Here is a 567-nt window from a genome sequence, read left to right on the forward strand (position 1 = left end):
ATGCTAGAAAGGGAAAACCTTTATGGATCAAATTTCAATGACTGGTTTCAAGTCATTAAATTGCAGACACCCGTTGCTCCAGGTATTAATGCTGCAACTAGAGAGTTGGAAGCATGCATTGCTCAGTATGATAGATATAATGAGGTCATTGGTTTGTATGACATACTTAATAATCTTAAATCTATCTATGGGAAACAAGCTGAATCTGAAGTATTTGAACTGAATAAAACACTTCATAGCTTACATCACGAGCAAGGAACACCGATCAGTCCTCATATCCTCAAGATGAAGAGGTATTTTGAGCAATTAGAAAGGTTGAATTATGCTTATCCATCGCCTTTTATAATTGGCATAATTCTCAAGTCTTTATCCAAGAACTTTGAGGAATTTGTGCGCAATTATAATATGCATAGCATGGACACAACCATTGCTAAACTTCATGCCATGGCGAATGAGTATGAAAAGAAGCTTCCAAAGAAGTCTGCTATACCCCAAGTTCTCACGATCAAGGGGGGAAAGGTCCACAAAGGGAAACAACCGAAGGGAAAGGGCAACAAGGATAAATGA

General features: G+C 38.1%; 1 protein-coding gene across 1 annotated transcript; it reads left to right on the forward strand.

The window, feature by feature from the left end:
* LOC122597553 lies at positions 1–567 on the forward strand. Its single transcript, XM_043770132.1, has one exon. The coding sequence runs from the start codon at positions 1–3 to the stop codon at positions 565–567; it is 567 nt and encodes a 188-aa protein (XP_043626067.1).

Source organism: Erigeron canadensis, chromosome 4 (assembly GCF_010389155.1).
Source record: "Erigeron canadensis isolate Cc75 chromosome 4, C_canadensis_v1, whole genome shotgun sequence".
NCBI classification, from domain to species: Eukaryota; Viridiplantae; Streptophyta; class Magnoliopsida; order Asterales; family Asteraceae; genus Erigeron; species Erigeron canadensis.